The sequence below is a fragment of the Indicator indicator genome, chromosome 2 (assembly GCF_027791375.1).
Source record: "Indicator indicator isolate 239-I01 chromosome 2, UM_Iind_1.1, whole genome shotgun sequence".
In the NCBI taxonomy this organism is placed as follows: Eukaryota; Metazoa; Chordata; class Aves; order Piciformes; family Indicatoridae; genus Indicator; species Indicator indicator.
Window position 1 is genome coordinate 18,926,667 of NC_072011.1, and position 18,984 is coordinate 18,945,650.

At 40.9% G+C, this 18,984-nt stretch overlaps 1 protein-coding gene across 1 annotated transcript in view; it reads left to right on the forward strand.

Annotated features, from left to right (window-relative positions):
- Positions 1-8,274: 8,274 nt before the first annotated feature.
- Positions 8,275-18,984, forward strand: part of IPCEF1 (interaction protein for cytohesin exchange factors 1) — a 39,968-nt gene continuing 29,258 nt past the window's right edge. The window contains exons 1-3 of the mRNA XM_054392349.1: positions 8,275-8,298; positions 13,237-13,273; positions 13,939-14,108. Of these exons, the coding sequence (XP_054248324.1) occupies positions 8,275-8,298; positions 13,237-13,273; positions 13,939-14,108 (231 nt within the window). The remainder of the gene's footprint in view (positions 8,299-13,236; positions 13,274-13,938; positions 14,109-18,984) is intronic.

The window sequence follows — 18,984 nt, forward strand, 5'->3', positions numbered from 1 at the left end:
TTTATTTAAATGAAAATTTGGTGAAATACAGTTTATGACATAAAAAATTCCAAATCTCCTAAGAAAACCATATTGCCTTCTCTTTTGGAAAAAAAATGCATTGCATTTCACATTTTACCAGAGTGTGGGCAACCCCACAGAAAAGGAGCAAAGAAAAGTGTTCATTTCTGCAAGATTCAATAAGCAAGTGTTTAATGTGGTCAGATCTCTGCAGGAGTAGCAAATAGTCAATTTAATGAGTTATTTCTGTGTACAGATGTTCTGGCAAGGACTATAGCATTTAAGGAGCAAGAATCATAGTAAATCCTGAATGCTCAGGAGTGCTGATGGCTGCAGAAAAGTATTGCAAAAATCTTTAGCGAACAGTAGTAGAGATTTTTTTCTAAGTTTTATTTCAGCTTTCAAGGCCAACAAGCTTATGGTGTTACCCCTCTAAGACAAGACCCCCTTTCAGAATCACAGGATATTAGGGGGTGGTAGGGACCTCTGAAGATCATCGAGTCCAACCCCCCTGCCAGAGCAGGACCATAGAATCTAGCACAGGTGGCACAGGAACATATCCAGATGGGTCTTGAAAGTCTCCAGAGAAGGAGACTCCACAACCTCTCTGGGCAGCCTGTTCCAGTGCTCTGTGACCCTCACAGTGAAGAAGTTCCCCCTCATGTTGAGGTGGAACCTCCTGAGCTGTAGTTTATAGCCATGACCCCTTGTCCTATCACAGGGTGCAACTGAGAAGAGCCTGAACACTCCCTCTTGACACCCAGCCCTCAGATATTTATAAACATTTATTAAATCCCCTCTCAGTCTTCTCCAGACTAAAAAGCCTCAGGGCTCTCAGTCTCTCCTCATGGGCATATGCTTCAGTCCCTTAATCATCCTCATAGCTCTCCGTTGGACTTTCTCCAGCAGATCCCTGTCCCTCTTGACCTGGACACAATACTCCAGATGAGGTCTCACCAGGGCATGTAGAGGGGAAGGAGAATCTCCCTCGATCTGCTGGACATGCTCCTCTTAATGCACCCCAAGATCCCATTGGCCCTATTGGCCACAAGGGCACTTTGCTGACCCGTGGATAACTTCTTACTATGCTTTATTTGTGTGGCGAAGCAGACTTTCTTCTTTGGCTGATTGCAGAAGTGAGTCAAAATAAAGATGGCTGGTAGCAATTTGAACAGATAGTAAGAATTCATGTGATAAAACCCCCCCATATCTGCTGCTGAAATAAATTGGAAGCAGGGAAGCCACTGATGATTAAACTGGATTCTCAGGGAAAAGTGCTTTTAGCATCACCTTTTCGTTATATTTTTGAGCTAGAGGTGACTTTAACCTCTCAGCAGTCCATTCCTGATCTAACTCAGATGTAATGGTAATGACAGTAGTGCTGGACACCCAGTTGCCTGCCCATCTTGCTGGCCTGCTTGGTCAAGGACCTTGGAGAAACTCTGTGTTACATATTAGCATGTGAAACCTGGATATTAAATAGAGGAATAGCTGCTAGTTAAATTTCTCTGGAGAAGCTCTGCTCTCTGGTTTGAGCAGACTAGTTTTGTCTGTTCTCTTGTTCCTGGAGAAATGCCTTTCACCTGTGAGGAAAAGACCTCATGCAAATCACCGTGGCTGACCAGAGTACATTGTAGCACAGAAGCAGTTCCACCCTCCTCTGGTGCAATCGGTCAGTTTGACATCGCTATACCTTGCTCCACTGAGATTGCTCTACATCAGAGGTGACATTTCAGTACAGTGCATGCACTGTGTGCTGTGCAGAGCAGAGGGAAGAGAAACTCTTCAGTGCTCCTGATCTTTTAATGCTGAATCAAACAGATCTGTCAAGACTTCTGTTTCTTGTGAACTTTGTGAATACAAAGTGGAAGTCTTTGATGGAAGAAGGAGCAAGTCCCCCAGCTATTTCTTCCTTATTTCATCCTCATGATTTCAGCAGAATGACTTTGCTTTACTTTTTAAAACCTATTTTCTTGACATTTCTCTGCAAATGTGAACACAGGTGTTTTTTATGGTACTGTTTATATAATGAACATTTCCTGAGTGGAAGAAAGGAGGAGAGGATTCACATCTACGCTTTTGGGAGTTCAAACAGTATCAATTTTGGTGACCTTTTGTTCTCAAATGTAGGAGCCAGAATTGTGCTCCTGTTATCCTAATATATTACATCGCAGTTGTGGTAGTTGTCATTGTACCAAATTTCCTTGTTACCTCTCTTGTCAGGGTGGCAGCTTGGGAAATATTGCTCTTTTTTGGGGGGTGTAGTAGAAAATCCCAACCACAGCACTCTATATAAAGAGCAACATTAAACATAGGAAAGACTGGTCAGCTTCTGCTCTACCCTTCTCTTCCCTGCCTTATATCAAATTACCACTGCCTGCAAGATGCCTCTGACAATGTGTGGGTGGGGGCCTAGCCCCCTGGGGCAACCAGACAATGTTGTGGGGCTGTGGAAGGATCATTCTCCATCCAGGCTTCTCTTGCCTCTGAGCCAGGTTTTCACCCTCATGGCCAACAGATGGGAAAACAGTGAAAAGTCTCCAAAAGGAAAATGCCACTGTGTTCTGCTGTGCAAAGGTCCCACAGGTCAGTTTGTTCTTGAAATGGCACAGGGCAGAACTGGAAGTTAGGAGTGCGCCAGGCAGCCTCCTCATGTCCTCTCTATCTGTCAGAATTTTTAAAATTAGTCTTATTTTTGGAAATCTGTTTCATTATGATTACAATACTTTTATCTTCTGAATCTCAGCCTCCAAATTCATGAAATGTTTTACATAAACTTATTGATGATTAGTTTTTTCAATTTTTTGCCTTCCACTAGGTGCATAAACCTTCTTCAATGCCTTGGCAGCAAATGTCAGAATTGCCTTCCATTGAGTATGCCTCAGGTTCTTGTCACTGAGACGATTCATGTTTATGATTATTGCAGCAGTTCTGTGCCTTTGCACTGGGAAGAAACATTCCCCTCATCCTTTCTTTAGGTACTAGACCTTGCAATATTTCATCAAAACTCTGTTTGTGGAATAGCTGCTCTGAAAAAATAAATGAGGGAAAAATACTTCTTCCCCTCATCTGTATCTTTTTCAAGGGACTTCATTCAAGAGAAACCTCTTTAAACCTCTTGTCTCAGAAGAGGCTACAGGATTTGTTTGGGGTTTTTTTGTTTTTCTTTGTTTGCTTGTTTTTTTGTCCTTTCTCCCCTCTTTCATCTTCTGGGCTAGCAAAGAAGCATGTATCTTGAGAGCAGAACATGAGGGAAATGCTTCTTTAGCCCTGGAGTGTTTCTTTACCCCTTAACTTCACTAACTTTTCATCCATTTCCGTAGCCAACTTAAGTTTGCCTGCTTTTACTACCTGCCACAGCAAAAGGGTTGGCTAGGAGACAGTGGTAATTGCAGTATTGCACTTCATGTTTCTTCCAACTGTTCCTTGGCCTTCAAACATAACAGCACTAGGAATCAGCTCAACATTATAAGGAGTCTGCATGCAGTCTCACCTTTGGGGCAGACACACCACTAAGCATGCCATTTTGATTTCTTCCTTTTGTCTGTGAGGCCACACAGGCAGCAGGAGTACCTCTCTTCTGTTGAACTTTTTTTCAAGCCCCTCTCCTCCCAAAGGTGGTGAGTGTGCACTCCTGCAACTGCTTGCTCAGAGCTGTCAACACCTGTAACATGATGCTCCCAGGCTTTCTGGCTCAATTGACAGGACCTGGATGTGATCCAAGTAGGGTGATGTGTGACTTTTCGGTCTCTGAGATAGAAGCAGTTAACTTTCTTCCAGTTTTTTTTCTGGCCCTTTCCCAGAGACAGAAGTGGTGTTTTTGCATTGCATACAGGTGAGGGGATTGAATAATTTCAATTGTATTTGAAGAGAATGTTATAACCAATGATATTATGATGTAACAAAGGGTAATTTTTATTTAACAAGCTTAAAATTATCCATTGTGGCCAAAGTGAAGGTATACTCTGACAATTGTGATTTATGATCATACTTTAATGGACTTGGTGTTTCTGATGCTAATGGTGAATCTGTAGTTTCATCTGCAACTGAAAACATGAAATTGTGAGGATTGAGGTAGGTACTCATGACCTACTTAACTAGAGTAGGAAGGTCCATGAACCTTCATGAAAAGTACTTTGTTATCTGTCTGCCCTGCGGCAAAGTACCAGTTTAATATCACTCTCCTAGGGAACCAGTAAATAACAAAATCTGCAGATCAAGGAACAGCTTGTACAAGTAAGATAGTCAATTTAGATAGCTAATTAACCAGTTAAGTAACTGACTAAATCTGGTTAATTAGTAGTTACTGGTAAGGTTCTGTCAGGTTAAATTGATCTCTAGTAACCCGAAGGACAATTATGAGCTTGCAGTCACTGTGATTACTTTTTCTGCTGAGCTGTTGCAAGAACCCTGGTTAGAGGTAATGTGATCATGTAGGACTATTATGTGAGGCTGTCTCCTTGCCACAGGACAGTGCTTGAAGCACTACTATAATTTGGGCCAGTGCTATTCCTAATGCCTGGTAAGTGAGATATGTGATGAAATAATAATTGATTTTTTTTTTAGGGAAATTTTTGTAGCACTGTCACTAGTTTCACACTGCCTGTCAATTCATTGCCCACTGAAGTGCAGATTGTTGCAGACAGCCAAATAAACAGAGAGCTAGCAGAGAGGTTAAAGCTGCTAACCAGTGTGAGAGATGTAAACAGAACAAAGGCAAAAAGCTTATTTTCCAGGTTGCCTTTCAGCCCTGAGTTGGTGCTGGGTGAAACAGATTTTTTTTTTTTTTGAGTAGTCTGTGTCAGTGTTGTCAGAACAGGAAGTGAGCTACACACATTTTGGGTGCTTCTGCAACACAAATGGTTTGAGTCATGTTGCATACCTCAAATATTTTGCTCGGAAGCAGGAAGGCATATGGCCATGCTGGATGTCATCTGAGGAATGCCTGGAAGGCATTGTCTGGCAGGCTGATACCAATATCACTGCAGATAGATGCTCTTACTGCAGCTTGTAACTCATAAGAGAACAACATCAGGCCTTGCAGATTTTGACTTCCACGAGATAAATATTACTAATGAATTAAGCTTGCTATTTGCAGATAGAATCTTTGGAACCTCAGTGTTTTTTTGTTGTGTTTCCTCCCCACCCCCCCTTTTTCACCCTTAACATTGCTTTTGATCTTTAACATAGGTATTTATATTTATTTCAGAAGAGATGATGTAGTCAAATGGAAATGACTGGAAGATATTTCTGATAAGTCATTTGCTGTGTTTCTACATGTTGCATCAGGTATTACTCATGTACCTACTCATGAAAGAGCAGGAGTGAAGTGGGACTTATAAAGCTATGCAAACTGATATTTATAGTTCAATTGAACTGAAATATAAAATCCTTAAAAAACTTCAATTAGAAATATTTTAGCTGGAACCAATTTTGGCATATTGTATTTAATTCAGACTGAAATCAAGTTAGTTGTTTTGGGCACTCTGGGGAAAAAAAAAATGTTTACAATCTGATAATGTAAATCTATCCCCGTTGTTTTTATCCAACAGATGCATTATGTTTTATCCTCCAGGAAGTGAGGCATTCAAGTTTGTTTTCTCCTTTGTAAGGCCATTTATAAAGTGGGAGATGTTTCACAATGTCTTGTTTTATTTTCTTTCTTTGGTTTGTTCCATTTGCAGTTTTAGTGAATTGAACACCCATCGCAGCAGACTGGTGCATGTTTTCCATCTGGGTGCCTTAATCTCTAGACTGGAGGGTTGCCCTCTCCTATTCACAGATTTTATCTCATTGCAAATGGAGAGGCTTAGGAAGAGGGCTAGAGTCTGACATCCTTGCTTTGACGCTTAGGGCAAACCTTTGGAGGTGAGACCCTACTTCAAATTCGGTGTGCACTGAAGTCACGATAAGGGTATGTCTCTAGTCTGTAATATAGCACTCTTAGGGCTTTGAAATTAGATGATCTGGGCCAAGTCTTCTCCTGCTGCAGCTCTTTCAGACAGGAACTGGGATACTCCCCTGGTGGTATAGATTCAAGTGTTGTTTCCTACTAATCTCTTGCTGGCTTGCCAAACTCCTAAACTCAGATGTAGTTTTTGTGGGTTGGGAAGCTCTTATGTCAGCAAAGCCATAAACCCACAACATGCTCCTGGGCTGATATGTGAGAGGCATAGCTCATCCAGGAATGCTAACTACAGTGTCTGAGATGGGAATATTGGAGGGTGGGGGAGCTATAGTTCCCAGGCAAAGCCCCTGCAGATTCATACTGGACCATCCAGTAAGGTGGGTATGGTCTAGTTCTACTTGAGTGGCTGTATTTATCCAGCTCCTTCTCCTAATTCGCCTGTCAGTTTAGAAGGGATAGATGATTTTTTCACAGTGCACAGATAGAAAATGGAAAGAAAACAGTTGTTTTACTGTAGTGAAGAGAAAAACAGATTGTACCATTCTGAAATGTTAGATTTGCAACAGTTGAGTATGCTTGAGTGGACATAAAAATACTAACAGTGTAACTAATGTCACTCAGATTTGGGTTACTTAGGAGAAATAAACTAAGGCTATGTGTTTGAGAGTTATTTCTGGAGTGAATTCGTTGGTTTTTTTACCTTTCTTTACTCAGGGAATAATAAATATTCTTAACTAGGATGAGACAAGTTGGTGTTGCTTGTGAAATTCTGGTGCTGCTTATGAAATTCTGGTGCTGGCTCAAAGAGAACAGTGTATGGAAACTAAACAAAAGCATGAGTTCAAGTCACTGAGAAGGTTCTGCTCAAATTGATTTCAACCCCACTGGCACAAAGCATGCAGGTGGAAATGTTTCTTTGCCAGATAACTAACACGTCTCCTCTTGCTCCTGCTACTGTGGCTGATTCAAATCTGAGCAGTTTGTATAACTAGACCCCACCCTCCCCTTCAGAAGAAATGAAGAAATGACAGGAAAAAGGCCATATGTCACAATAATTGCTACAATTTTGCCTGTTATTCCCTTGCTTTCTGGTCTGGTATTTGTGGCTCAATGTTAATTTGCTTATACAACTAAAGGTGTTTCCTCTGCTTGTTTATACCAGCTACAATTTCTAAACATCCTTGAAATTATTTGCCATTATGATATCACTTTAATTTGAGCCACTTATAGAAAGTGTTTCTTTCTATTTTTGAACAGAAACAGTCAGGATCCAAAAAAATACGCATTTGTTTGTCTTTCTATTTTTGGTTTGAAATTGCTGGAAGCCTGTAGGAGGATTTTTATTTTCTGTTTCAAGATTTTATTTTCAAACTAAAACAAATATTATGTATGAGGATTGGCACATATCTTAAATTACTGGTTTTAGTAACAGGAAAAAATTCTTGTTAGAAATTCCTCTGAAGTGTGCTGCTATTTCTGGGAGTCCTTTACTGCTCACTTCAACAGTCTTGTACCCTCTCTCATTTCACTGAATGAGTCTTTCATATGCAGAGAGGGGAGTTTTATAGGAACTTTGCTAGCACTAAGAAGTTGGTATGTTTTCTTTTATCTTGTACACTGCACTGTGTATGCTTTCATCATCTTGCCAAAGGAAAATCATGTAGAGAATTGATTGTTCATTGTATATACCAAATACAATCATCTGAGCTGTCACCTAAGTGAATAACTCAAACTTTTTATATCTTTTGGAAAATAATCTCTAGCACCTGTTGTTGGCTGCACAGATTTTGCTGACTGAAAGGAAAAACTGTAATTTATTATAGAATGGGTGGTTCAGTAGGAGTTACCATCCTGCTTGAGAAAGTAGGCAGATTAGCTAAACAGAATTCTCAGAAGACACTGGAAATGGCTCGGCTGAAATGATATCAAATTCTTATAGATTTATTTCAAAGTAAAAAAAAAAACAAAAAACAAAACAACAAAAAAACCCCCCAACCAACAGAACAAGACCTCCTGTCTCCAGTTCTACTTATTTACTCTATTAATTTCCTAACCCCTCCACCAAAACTCCAAAGCAAACAATAAAAAGTGAGCCCCCAACCACATTCATGAGTTCTATTCTGTTGATTTCATAGAAAACCTTGGACAGCTTTGATTTAGTGTTGCTTAGCACTGACTTCTCAATCAATAAAGTTAGGCTAGATAACATAGCATTATCTTTGGAAGAAGTCTTTTTTTGAGGGACTAGGTGGAGTGAGGAAGGTGAAGTTGGCTGGTTGAAGTGTTATCACATTATGTGAAAATATGATACAAGTAAACACAACTTTATCTCCTTACAGCTTTCCCACTAAGCTTTGAAACCATTCATGGAAGATGATGGCAACTCTCTTGTAAGTATAATTGAAATTAGGCCAGAGTTACTGATCAGCTGAGGAGATTATATGTTGGGGGTGTGTCCTTGCAATCACAGAACACTGTAGGCAACATCGTTATCTAAGCAAGATGTCACTTATGGGCCGGATCAAGTGGTCAGGCTCTCACAGGCTGCCCCAATTCTGCTGTAAGGGTAAAATGAAGCCTATTGTATGGGCCTGATGCCACTTCCAAGTACCTACCCCTCAACAGAGGAGAAAGCAGCAACTTAGGGCACATGAGCTTAGCAAAAGATTTTCTTAGATATCCTTGAAAAGCTTAAGGAAAATATAGCCCTGTAGAAGAAGAAACTTTGATCATAGTTGTCTTAGGTGCCTTCTCAGACTCATGCGTTGTCTCATGGAGTTTCGTCTTCAGTATGAGCCCAAAGCCCTTGCTTTTGCCTAGACTACTTTGTTTCTTTCCTCCAGAACAGTCCTATACACCTATTTCACCCCATTTTTTTTCCTCCTGGGAAGTTTGCAGGCTGCAAGCCCCTCAATATCTAGACATAAGCATCCCCTTGGGAAATTCTCAACTGCTCCTGGCAGCTCCCTAAAGGGATGCTGCCCATCAGAGTCGGGTACCTAGAGATGATTGCTCATGGTCACCGATTTGGAAGAGAAGATGGAAACATATAGCCTCCATGACATACATTTGTAAATCCTTGCTGTCAGACAAGGACAAGGTAAGAGGAGTCATAACAATATGGGCTTGAGGAAACTCTAACAGATTCTCATGAGTGTTATCAGCTGCCCTTTGACCCAGGGTGCCTGAACCTTTGATGCGGCTCTGTCTGGTTAGGGAGGATCGAGCACCCTTTAACTGGTACTCAGGAAGGGTTTGTCTAAGATCCAGGCTCAGAGCACAGCCACCAGGCTCAGCAGTCTGTGCAACAGGGTGTGAAGGAGTAAAGTAAAGGTGCCTCAGATGAAATTGTGCTGCTGTAGCTATCTTAGGCGGTAGCAGGTCAGTTTACCCTAGATATGGGACCAGCTGGCCCTGCTAAGGCAGAGGGTTCCACACAGACTTCAGAGAATTGATGCAGCCCTCCAAGCCCCAGGCTGCAGGAAGTGTCTGGAACCTCTGTCTGAGGCCTGGAGAGATGTCTTTCTGCCCTGCAGGAGGGTTGCTGTCTTGGAGGAGCTGCTGCCAAGTGGAGGATATACAGAAGGGAGTAAGCAGGCTGTGCAGCATTGGAAAAGACAAAAGGAAGATAGATAAGTATCTCAGATTGTATCTGAGCTGCCGTAGCTTAAAAAGCCTCAGTCCCCACCTGCAGTGGAGAAGCAGGCAGTGACTATTGCTGCTAGCAAAGTAAGCAAAATCTCTGAAGGAAGGGAAGGATGGGATTCATGACTTCTAGTACCAGGAGGAAGGCTCCTGCTCCATCTAAGAACTTGCAGATGCAAGATGGGTTGACTGCCCTTAAAGCCAAAGAGAAACCAGATGTACCTACTACTAAAGGACCTGGTTCATCTAACTGTAAACTGTGCAAGGCCGCCAGGAAGAAATTATGGGTCATCACAATGGGTGAGAGGGGCACCCATCTGGGTCTGACCAACCATCCCAAGGGGTTTGCTGTCTTGGACAGCCGGCCAAAGCTTGTCCAGTCCTCTGAATTCTAGCCTCCATTCCACATGCTCCTGTGAGACTCTCTTCAGGTCAGCCTGTCTTGGCAGAAGAATTGGACTCAATGATCTCCAGAGGTCCCTTCCAACCCCTTCAGTTCTGTAATTCTCTGATACTGCAAGGGGAAAACCCATCTTTGAAAAAAGGACCTGGGAGTCTTGGAGGACATCAAACTGAACATGAGCCAGCAACACATTCTTTCTGCAAAGAAGGCAAAAGATGTTCTTGGCTGCATTACACAAAGTATTGCCACCAGGTCAAGGGAGGTGATCCTGCCCCTTTATCCAGTGGTGGTGAAGGTGCACCTGGAGGCACTGTGTTCAGTTCTGGGGAGCCCAGAACAAGACAGACATCCTGAAGAGAGTCTAATGAAAGGCCACAAGGATAATTAAAGCATGCAGCATCTAAAATATTAGAAAAGACTAAGTGAGCTGGGACTATTTAGCATGGAGAACAAGCTCAGAGGGATCTTACTAATGCATGCAAATATCTGAAGGGAGAGTGGAAAGATCGTGGAGTCAGGCTCTTTTCAGTGATACCCAGTGACAGCACCAGAGACAACAGGCACAAACTGAAACACAGGAGGTTCTTTCTGAACATCAGTAAACACTTTCTTTTATTGTGAAGGTGACCAAGCAGCAGAGTAATTTAAATAAACATTTTCTATTGATTTGGAGATTAAAACACTTTTACTGTTTATGTATTTATATTTCAAAAATATATCTGTATACTCTCTGTCATAAAATATCTATCTGGATCCGAACACTCATGCTCTGGAGGAAGAGATTGATTTTATTTAGTCATAAATAAACAAAATTTGGGAAGGCAATTTTGTGAATAATGCTAGATTTCATCGATGCATTCTGGGTTTAGAGATTTCTCTTGCGCAGAACAGAACAGACATTTTTTTGAAGATGTTGTTGGGATTCTGAACAGCATTAAAAACATTTAAAAGTTGCTGAATTCCAGGTTTAGGATTAATATAATGAAAGTTTAACTTAGTTTTCAGGAATACTATGAAAGAAAACCAGGAATGTTGTCTTAACTCACAGTCTTGCTCAGCAATGTTTTTATTACAGATTTATTCCTGATTTTATCCAGGGAAATCCTTCCCCCATTAATTTCCCAACTCCTCCCGCAAAATATGAAGAGATGGAGATTCATTATTCCTGTCTACTTGCAGGAGGATATTATCATTGCTGCTGAGTAATAAATGCACATTTGTAGAGTCTTTTAGCTATGCCAAGCTTCTAATTTGGTAATCAGCTTTTTCCTCAGTCTGTATATAAAGCCATCCGTAACAGACAATTTACATAATATAGATATTAACCCTTCCTTAACAGGTGAGCCACAGACCCTATTATTTTGCTTTAGATGATCAATAAATTTAGTGGAAAGACCTACTTCTTCCTCAGTTGTTTAAAGAAAGCCACATCCTATTTCAGTATTGCTCTTCTTGTCACACCACTTTATGCTGGTCACAGAATAAATGAACCCACTGTAGGATAATGGCAAAGAGGTGGCATTGCCCCACTACATATTTTTTTGTGCAAGGAGAGTTGACCCATATTTATTTTTCTTAACAGCAATTTGGGCACCTCTGAAGGAAAGTAATTAGTGTGATTATGTGACCCACTGATTCACTGAGTCCATGTGTTAGTTTCACGTGTCCTAAATAGAGCATTACTTTCTTTGGAATAAGACATGAAGGGCAGACCATGTAAGATGGGAAATAGTAGAGTCTCCAGTAGAGCTGATGTGTTTTCTCATTACTTTCCTTTTTCTGTTGTCATGGAGAATAGTCTGAGAGAGAACAGCAGGCAGTGGTAGAATTTGTTGATTTTTTTTTTTCCCTAAGTAGACGGGGGAGAAAAAAAGAAAGAACGAAAAAAGGAATACATGATGATTAAGCAGGAGTCTGAAATTAAGTCCTGGTAAAGCCTTCCAACAAGTGTGTTGTTCAGGTCATCTCAAATAGGTACCAAATAAGCACACAGTTGCAATATGCAGTTCTGCACTCTGATAACATGCTGCAAAGATCACTAGTTAGAGAAAGTTCTAGCTCCTGTAATTACTGGTGGCAGTGATCTCTTCTGTTGCTGTTTCCAAATGGTGTAGCTTTACTCACCTTTAATTTACTTCTGAGAACAGCCATCAAATCCTTCAAGAATAATATGAAATGGGGTTTTGTTTTCCTGGAAAGTTAGATAGCTAGTGAGAGGAGCTGCATTAGGAATGTTCATAGCGTAGCTCTGCAGTGGATCAGATAGCTACCAGCTTTGCATAGCAACGTTGAGGCCAAGTGTATTAAATCATACATCACTTTATCCAATGTTTATCATACAGAGGCCTCAAAACCTTCTTGAAAATAGAAGAAAGAGAATGCTTTTGATCCCATGCTAGAGATGCAAAGGTTAGGTCAATGAGAAGTCAAGTGCTTTGTCCACAATCACACAACCAGCCAGCCTGTCTGTCTGAGGAGAATATACTCCAAAAGCCACAATTTACTTCACTAATGACCTTTTTTCTTTTTTTGTTCTGTAGTCATCTGTTTTAGTTTCATTTTCTATGAGTTTATGTGGGATCAAATACATAGAATGCCAATGAGTAAATATAATTCAGTGGTGTTATTTTTGCTGTGATTAAAACATATATGGCATGGCAAAAATTCTGACATATTTATGTTTTACAGTTTGGATGATCTGAGAGATTTATGTGATTTTTATTTTAAGAAATATTATTAAACTCTTATATAGAGGGAAATGCATACTCTGCACTAAGTAAAAAATGAATAGTAGTGGAGAATCCATTTTTTTTTCTTTTTCAGGATTTCTTAGAATGAGACAAAGGACAATCAGACACCTGGCATATGTTTTTAATCTCCCCATGTGTGTAAATCCCCCTTATGGAGTGTAATGAAGTATTAAAATGTTTGAGTTCTGACTTCTATATTTTAACTTCTTAACTCAGAATACAATCCAGGCAAATGTAGCAAAGTAGAAGCTGCCTGTGGGTGTGAAACAGGAAGCACTAGTAGATAGGCACATGTACAACAGAGTTACGTTTGCTCTTGCTCAACTAGATAGACATCAATTTTAATTAACACGTTTTCTGCTTCAGCTACTAACATCCTTTCAGCAGTGAGTGGGTTATGTGTTTCCATCCTGCATATACCACCAGCATCACCACCACGTCCTTCTCTAGCTTCCCCCTCCCCTTTCTACACAAATGTTGCAACACAATCTGAAATTTCCTCCTTTCTTTCCTTCCTGCATTTCATACAGGTTCCCTTGCGTCAGAAGACAAAAAAGAAAAGTCAAGGTAATGAGAGATTGGTTTTTTTTCTCCTCTTCTCTTCTGGGTTCCTCTTTTGTTAATTTCTTAGTATGTCTTATTCTTGCGAGGGTGAGAATTTTATACTGCTGCTCAGCTGGTGGAAGGCTGCTTTTTAACTCTACTGATTCTGAGAAAAATGACAACGGGCTGTTCCTTTGGACTAAACCTTTGTGGTACGTTAACTGAATCAAAGCTGGAAACGACTGAGGCAGAATCAGCTGCCTGCACACACACACACACACACTGGCGATTTTCCTGTACTTGGCATAATAGTTTTCTCTAGCTGACTTAAATAGATGTATTCTTTTCAGTGCAGCTGTGTGAAGGGAAATATGTGCATGCTTGTCTGAAAAGGATCAAAGGGTATATCTTTAATTTACAAAAACTTGTGTATGGTTAGCTTAACATTAATGAGCATCTGCATTATCTATAGCTTGCTATTTTGTTTCTGCACAACAGAATGTCTTTCAAACGAATGTGTGTGGCTGTCATGGCCATTATAAAACTGGATGACTTCTAAGCAAATTTTAAGATATGCTTGGATGACTTGCTGAGATTGCTAAATAGGTTGATATCTTTAACCTGTAGCAATATCTTTTCTGGTAGTGCACTTTTACACAGGCAGAACACTGTTATTTTTCATGCCACAGGGTTCTTTATAATGAGCCGACGGAGGATATCGTGTAAAGAGCTGGGACAAGCTGATTGCCAAGGATGGCTGTATAAAAAGAAGGAAAAAGGAGCTTTTATTGGCAACAAATGGAAAAAGTTCTGGTGTGTGCTCAAGGAGTCCTCTTTGTATTGGTACAGCAGTCAGCTGGTGAGTACAGCGTCCATCCAGCTCTGGGTGCCAGACAAAGAGCATCCGCTGGGACTGAAAGAAAGGGAGCTAAGGTCACAATTTAAATGCACTCTGGAGGTGTACAAATGACTGGGTTTATTTCTCAGCCCTGACATTTCTTGTGATCTGGGTGTCTATGTGAATGGGAAGCATGCAGAAGACTCTGTGTTTTCTCATTCAGTAAGTATTTGTGAAATGTTAACTTGCTATCTGTTCTGCCCTTTAAAGAGCTGCTCTTTCCAGGCACTGGTGACATTTGAATTTGGCAAAGGTTTTCCTTGGTTGGAATATTTTTGAGCCACTCCATATCAAGACCCAAAATAGGAACACTTCTTCACTTCAAATTAGTTTAATGTTGAGAAGTCTCCCTCTGGCTTCTCTCTCCATCCTCTTCCTCACTGAGATTAATCTGTTTATTTGTTTGCTTTCTTTTTTTTTGTTTCTTTCTTTCTTTTATTCCCCATGCCCCCCTCCCCACATCCCCATCCCCATTTGCAGTGGTAGACAGTATGAGCACTGTCAGGTGGTGATTTTTTTTTTTTTTTTTACTCTTGATCTGCTGATGCCTGACCCAGAACATTGTAATTAAAAGTTTTCATGTTCTGCTGATTTTTAAGTTCCTGTTCTAATAAGTTGATGCAAACAGTCACATTTGCAGGATAATACAGTGTTTTGAATTCAAGGTCCAGCTTTCTGTTCAGAGGATATACTTTCCTTTGGACAGCCAGTATAGATAGTGTTTCTCTTCTAGCACATCCATCCCAAGTAGCCTTCTCCACTTAGTGTGAGCAGGAAATAGTCTGAGACAAAGAAGAACCTCGGTCCCTTAATTGCTATAATCAACTGAATAAATAGGAAATAAAAACTGAAAAATTGTAGGAGGCATAGTGAGAATTCCAAAGCAACTCTTTCAATGAAAGGTTATGGCTGTGTGCAAAGCAGCAGTCTGGCTTTACTCCAGCGTGTTTGCTACAGCTCAGCTTGCTCAGGCAGAGAGGGTGTCTTGCCCATCCTAGGGATGTTCAGACATAATTATTCCCTTGACTTTGCTGTCTTGCATTGTTGCTTCTAAAAAAAGTTCCTATGACATTCAAGTGACAGGCTGATGGAGGCCAAACCTTCAGTGTGCACAGGATTAGGGAATGTGAGCAATATAGATTGAAAGCCAGCAGCTTCAGTGTAGAGTTGTGGACAGGCATCAGGTTTCCTAAATGCAAATGGAAGCTCTGAAAATCAGTATGTTCCACGCCCAGAAAAAAGGAAAGTTAAAGAAACCCTTATTAATTCTAAGAACATTTTAATAATTCTAATGCAATCTGGATTGTTTCCACTTATTTCTATTGCAGTTATCCTCACTGAAAGTGTTCCTAACTGTTTCAAGGTACAAATAGAATAGTATTAACAATAAAAAAATCCCAAAACCCTAAACAAAATTTTACTAATGTAAAGAGCATTTCAAATTCTCTCTTAAGTTGTGAATACATTGTTGGCTTTGTTTAAACAGGATAAAAGCTTTAACTGGCATTTAAAGATTATGTCAGCTGTTCTTTTTTGGGGTAAAAGTGAAAACAGCTCTGCTTGTCTTGGGCTGTTCGGGTGTTTATTGTTTTGTTTAGTTTAGTGGGGTTTTTTGTTTGCTTTTGTTTTTGTGGTATTGTGGCAGTCTGATTTAGCTTCCTTTCAAGACCAAGTAAAATACATGTGTGAGAAAGAGAAAAGAGAAAGAAAGGAAATATAAAAAGTAGAAATAAATAAAGAAAAGGCTTTGTTTTTCCAATGCTTACAATATTTCTGCTTCAAAGAAATGGCCTGGCAGATATGCTCAACAGCAGCATTAATACCCTTCAGAACCTTATTAGCATTGCCTGTTCTAAATCACTGTTTGCAGCTGTACTTCTGGCCAAGCAGTCCTAAGAAAGGTGAGCTCACTGGTGGATGTGCCTTTTAGACATAAGAAGTGTCAGAAAGGAATTGTTCTGAAGAAAAATCAAGCTGTGAGGAAATAATACAAGGCAGGACTAGGCAAAGTTTTCCTTCCTCGAATTAAAGGTGGTGGTGGAGGGGTTCAGACTCCTCTTGGGATCCAAAGATGCCACGGTCATGCTGATCCTAGTACTCCTAGACAATGTTCATCATCTTAGTCTTTTCTTGCTTTCTGGCTGTCACTGACTGCCCCAAAATGAACAAAGCTGAAGAATGGGTGACAGCCTCATTTCAATTTATTTGAAGTGTTTTAAAGAGCACAAATGGCTTCAAAATGCTGTTGGCTTATGTCAGCCCTGACTTCTCACCTATCACAGTTTTAGTAAACACACAATCTGGTAGCACCTCTTTGCTTTCATCTTGTACTAACTCTCACACTCTATTTTATGTTAAAAAACAGAGGTTTCTTTGGATGACTTGAAGTGCATCCTCTGTATAACTGTAGATTCAGGCAATGTTTGCAGAATGGCAGTTAACTATGGGGTATGGGAAGGAAATGAGGTGTCCTTTGCTAAGATCATCTTATTCAAATTGATGAGATCAGAGCCATCCTCAGAGTCATATTTGAGACTCATTTTATTTTCACAGACATTTTCACCTCTAGATTGATGAAATCAAATTAGCAGTGACATATCCACTTTCTTACTTGATGTTTGCTTTTACTGTCTGACCTGGCTTTAATGCTGCCTGCACTCCCACTGGCTTCAATGGACTTAATCCTTGGTCCCAGTGAGGTGTTCAAGATGACAATCTTATTATAGAGTCATAGAATGGTCCAGGTCAGAAGGAACCTCCAAAGGTCATCTAATCCGACCTCCCTGCAGTCAGCAGGGACATCTCAACTAGACCAGGTTTTGAGCCTCACCTTGAATATCTCCACGGAAGGGGTCTCAACCACCTCCCCGGGCAACCTGTTCCAATGTTTATAGCTGTGTTGAAAGAGGAGTCCTCCTGCTCCTCACCTGTTTGTAGCTTCCCATGGCAGGTCCTCTTATTGAGACTAAAGCAAATGGTGGTGGTGGATGAGTGGTGCTGAGGTCAAAGGAACAGAGACATGCTGGGCACCTGTAGCTTTGCCTGACCAGTTTCATTCTGTGAGAAATAAGTGTGGGTTTTTTTGTGGCTGTGTGGAAACTGCAATTTACCAGACACTGACGACTGTAGCATAGCAACGGGGTGCTGGACCTAACCTTAATTTTGTAATGGAGATGGAGAGAATAGGGAGTGGGTGGAATTTGTACAGGAATGTGCGTTATCCTGAGGTAGGTAACCTCAGCTGACATTGTGTTCTTGGTGAAGTTTATCTTTGGGTACCTCTGAAGCTCTGGATGTTTCTGTGACTCTAATTTAATTTGCCTTCAAGCCAGCCTGGTTCTGGGTCTTTCATGTGAGGCATAATGGAAGGTAATATAGGACCCCTGTGACATTTGCATATGGTAGCTGCTTCAACTTAACATAAAGTGTGTTGTGAAAGCCACAGCTCAAAAGAGAAAAAAAATAACAAAATGCTAAGAAGGGTCAGCAACAGCAGATCAGGCACTGCTAGAGCCAAGGCAAACCAGAGCACAATGGCAAATCCAAATTAGCTTTTGACTGACTAGCTGTGGTACTAGGAGTGTGGAAGCCAGGGAAGTCCCAGTGATCTCAGCATTCTTGGGTCATTTACCCTGAAATCTCTTCCCAACTGTACTTCCTATTCCTATAAAACATTGAATAACACGTGGGATAAACTCAGGTAAACTTTTATTTGTGGCATGGATGCAGCCCCTGCCTGGGAAGGGGAAGCTGTTTGGACTAGGAAGAAACACAGAAGGATTGGTTTTGCAATGGAAACACAGAAATTGTCAGAAAATTAATATGAACAGTCGACTTTCTGGATGCATTCAGGAACACCAGACTCGAACTTCTGCTCTTCAATAGCATTTGGTTCCCTCCTTTGACTACTATTCCCTGTAGGCTGCTACCTTGAAAATGAGTGTTTGGAGAGGACAGTGTGTGATTCTGCTTTCCCCTGCAGAAGTTTTAGTTCTCCTACTGAAACCCTGGAGGGAATCAGTACTCCTGCATAGGAAGGGGTGGAGGAGGAAGATTATTGCCTGTAATCCCAGGCTCCTGGCTCTCTGTGCTTGTTGCTTGTTGTATTGGGTAGTGTTGACTGGAAAGGGACAGAGGACTAAATGCCCCTGTCTTGTGGGCCTTTAGGATAGCTTGTTTAGTTTTCCAAGTAGAGTTGAAATACAGTTTTGCAGGAAGTATTAAGGATGGTTGTCATGGGGATTCAGCTGAAAATAAATATAAAATCAAAGGGTTACAGGCTGTGATCTACTGTCACTATTTATCTTTGGGGGTTTGGTGGTTTTGGGTTTTTTGTTGTTGTTTTGGGGGGGGGGAGGGGGGTGTGTTTGGTTTTTTCCCCTTTCACTTAATTTAAATTAGTCCTCACTCTAACAGCTTTGCCAGAAGCTGTATAATTGCAGTCATCTAAACCAGAAACGGTTCACCTTTGAGTTGTACTAGCTGCTTACATGAATGATAAAAAGCCATTTATGTCAGCTGATTGCCCCAAGGGCTCTGGTCCAGTATCTTGAACAAATTATTCACAGTTCTAGAGACATACTTGGCAGAGGGGAAAAAACCAAAACCAACAACAACCACAAACAAACCCCCACATACAAAAGGCTTGAAGACTGAACTATTCCTTCATGAGGTTCAACAGGTTGCCCAGGGAGGTGGTGGAAGCCTCATTCCTGGAAGTTTTTAAGGCCAAGCTGGACCTGTCTCTGAACAATGTGATGTGTGTGAGGTGTCCCTGTCCAGGGCAGGGGAGTTGGAACTAGATGATCCTTGAGGTCCCTTCCAATCCTAACAATTC